Consider the following 3,441-nt stretch of genomic DNA (forward strand, 5'->3'; position numbering starts at 1 on the left):
TGCTTCAGCATGCCATTAGTTCCAATGATTCTGCTAGCAACCAGGGTTCAGGCCTAAGCTTTTAATTCTATAATTGTATTTTATCACTCAGCGAGATTTCTGGTGCTCTTGGTTTCATTCCAACTGAATGCTTGATCTGGAAATACACGTGGAAACCCATGAATTTAAATAAAAATAAATTGTCTCATACATAATTTAAAAGCTGAAACATTTTTATTAATCAAATATTAATCCTTCAAGCAACATCACTAATAAATTGTCTGGTCATTAACTCATTGTGCTACTTTGCTATTTGCAATTTGGCTGCCACATTCCTCACATCACAACAGTGACTACACCTCAAACATACTTAATAGCTGTAACCACTTTGGTATAGGCTGAAGTCTAAAAACTGTATTTTATATTCAAGCTTTTCCCATTTTATTAATTTTTGCACAATATGAATCAATATATCAGGTCAGCATAAAAAGTTCAATCTTAAACAATAAGAACAACTTACTGGTTGCCTACTGAGAAGTCCAATGCCCTGCAGTTTTCTGTCTTCACGGGCTAAAAGTAGCAATTTTCCCTCTGTCCCTATTTCACGCTCACCTGGTAAGCAGAGTTTGCTTTAAAAATACTGAATAATTTGAAAGGAATAATATTTCAAAACATTAATTAAATCTACTATAAGGACGTGCACATTAATGTGAAGACCTCAACATTTTTTGTGAGCTATCATTTACTATTGAGCAAATACCATGCCATTAAAGATCACATTCAATTAATATTGCTTTGCACAATTTTCATCTGTCATATTTTTTCTTCACAATGGTATATAGAGCAAGAAAAAGCATATACATCACAGCATAAGACTGTAAGTAGGAGCAGAATAACCTATTCCGCCATCTGCGGAAAATTGCCCATCATGTAAGACAGCACTGGCTCTTTAATTAAGCATCATGACTTAGTGTCATTCTCCTGCTCTCTCCCTATACCCTCACACATTGTTTTTATTCAAGTCATTATCTAATGTCCTCTTGAATGCCTCGATTGTACCTGCCTCCACCTCACTTCTGGGCAGTGCATTCCAGACCCAAACCATAATTTTTTTTTTCTTACATCATTAAGTGGGTGCACTCTCATTTCTCAATCTTTTCATGGGTGAGAACAGTTTCTATTTATCAATTCTATCTAGACCTCTCATGATTTTGAAACTTTTCATTCAATCCCCTCTTAGTTTTCTTGTTCATGAGGACAGCAGTTACAACCTCTCCAATCTTTTCTCATAACTGAAGTTTTGTCATCCCTGGAACTATTCTTTTAAGTTTTTTTGTATCCTCTCCAAAGCATTCACATCCTTCCTACAGTCTGGTAAAGGTGGCTAGCTCAGTTGTCTGGAAGGCCAGTTTGCAATGCAGACTGACACCAACAGCATGGGTTTAATTCTTGCATCAGTTGAGGTTACCATGAAGAACTCTGCTTCTCAACCTCTCCCCTTGCCTGAGGCGTGGTGACCCTCATGTTTAAAGCACCACGAGCTGTGTCTCTCTAATGAGAGCAGCCCTATGGTCCAGTAGATCTATAGTGACTTTATTTTTATAGTCTGGTGCACAGAACTGCACAGGATACACCAGACGAGATCGAAGTGTCCTGTACAAATTCACCATGACCTCCTTGCTCTACAGCAGGTAGTAAGGAAGGCAAATGAAATGTTAACATTTATTACAAAAGAAATAAGAGTATAAAAGTAGGGAAGTGTTCCATTAATTGTGCAAAGCCTTAGTGAGACCACACCTGGAGTACTGTGCACAATTTTGGTTCCCTTACTTGAAGAGGGATGCAGTTACAATGGAGACAGTTCAGAAGAAGTTCGCTAGATTGTTTCAGAGATGAGGGGGCTTGTCTTATGAAAAGAGATTGCATAGTTTAGCCCTATACTCTCTGAAGAATGACAGGAAATCTAATTAAGATATGTAAGATGCTTAGGGGGACTGACAAAGTAGATAGAGATAGGATGTTTCCTCAGGTGGGCAATCCGGAACGAGAGGTCATAGTTTTAGGATAAAGGGTAGCAGATTTAAAACAGGTGAGAAGTTACTTCTCTCAAAGGATCATGAATCTGTGAATTTCACTATCCGAGAATGTGAAGGATCCTGAACCATTGAGTAAATTTAAGGAGGCATCAGACAGATTTTTAATTAATACCAGGTTGAAGGTTTATGAAGAGTGAGCATGAAAGTGGAGCTGAGGCCAAGATGAGATCAAACATGATCGTATCAAATGGTGGAGCAGGCTCAAGGGGCTGAATTGCCTATTCCTAGTTCTTAACTTCTTGTTCTCTACATACGCATGAGGTACCCTTGTACCTTATTAATAATGCCCAGAACACTGCATGCTTTATTAACTGCTCTCTCCATCTGCCACCTTCAACGATCTATGTACATATATATCTAGGGCCGTCTGCTGTGTACCCTCATAAGAACTGTCCTTCTCATATTTTATACTGTCTATGTTCTTCCCACTAAAATGCATCACCTCACTTCTTCTGCCACCTAAGTGCACATTCTACCAACTTCTATGTCCTTCTGAGTTGTACCCTGTCTTCCTTACTGTTTACAGCACTTGCAAATTCTGGATCATCTGCAAACTTTGGAATTTTCCCCTGCACACCTAGATCTAGATCTTTATTATATACATCATTCAATACAATTATGACTGATCTTGGCCTCAACACCACTTTCCTGTCTGGTTCCCACCTCCCTTCATTCTTTGAGATACCAAAACTCTATTGGTCTGTGCCTTGACGCTCAATGATCATTATCGTTAGTGCTTCCTTGCAGACGATGACGACTCTCTTCCCCCCTCAGGGTGAGTCCATAGGTGACTGTACAGTCCGATGTGGCTTTTGCAGACTCTGCTACACTTGGGGCAGAAAGTGGTCGTGGGAAAGGGTGGGTGTTGCAGCGCCGTCCTTACGCTGTTTTCACCTGGCTTCTGCTTTTTCCTAGTGGCAAGTGTTGAGGTGCTCAACGCCTTCCCAAATGCTCCTTCTCCACTTTGGATGATCTTGGGCCAATGATTCACAGGTGTTGGTGGGAATACTACACTTTACCAGTAAGGCCTTGAAGGTATCCATGAGGCGCATCCTCTGTCCACCTGGGGCTTACCTGGAGCTGGGAGTAGAGCATGACTTGGGGAATCTCATGTCAGTCATGCGGACGACCTGCCCAGCTGATCAAGGCTGGTCAGTGTCTCAATGTTGCGAATACTGGCCTGGTAGAGGATGCTGGCATTGGTGCGTTTTTCTTCCTAGTGGATTCGCAGGATCTTGCTTAGGCAGAATTGGTGGTACTGCTCCAGCGGCTTGAGGTGCCTGCTGTAGACAGTGCACGTCACAGAGGCATATATTGGGGGGGGGGGGGGGGGGGGGGGGGGGAGGCCCGCACCCCCTGCCACCAT

General features: G+C 41.7%; 1 protein-coding gene across 3 annotated transcripts in view; it reads right to left on the reverse strand.

Annotated features, from left to right (window-relative positions):
* LOC109910634 (proteasomal ATPase-associated factor 1) overlaps window positions 1-3,441 on the reverse strand; it is a 92,939-nt gene that overhangs the window by 66,040 nt on the left and 23,458 nt on the right. For all 3 annotated transcript variants that reach the window (XM_020509853.2, XM_048597629.1, XM_048597630.1), the window contains exon 8: window positions 500-591. In XM_020509853.2, coding sequence (XP_020365442.2) covers window positions 500-591 — 92 coding nt within the window. The remainder of the gene's footprint in view (window positions 1-499; window positions 592-3,441) is intronic.

Source organism: Rhincodon typus, chromosome 6 (genome assembly GCF_021869965.1).
Source record: "Rhincodon typus isolate 14 chromosome 6, sRhiTyp1.1, whole genome shotgun sequence".
NCBI lineage: Eukaryota > Metazoa > Chordata > Chondrichthyes > Orectolobiformes > Rhincodontidae > Rhincodon > Rhincodon typus.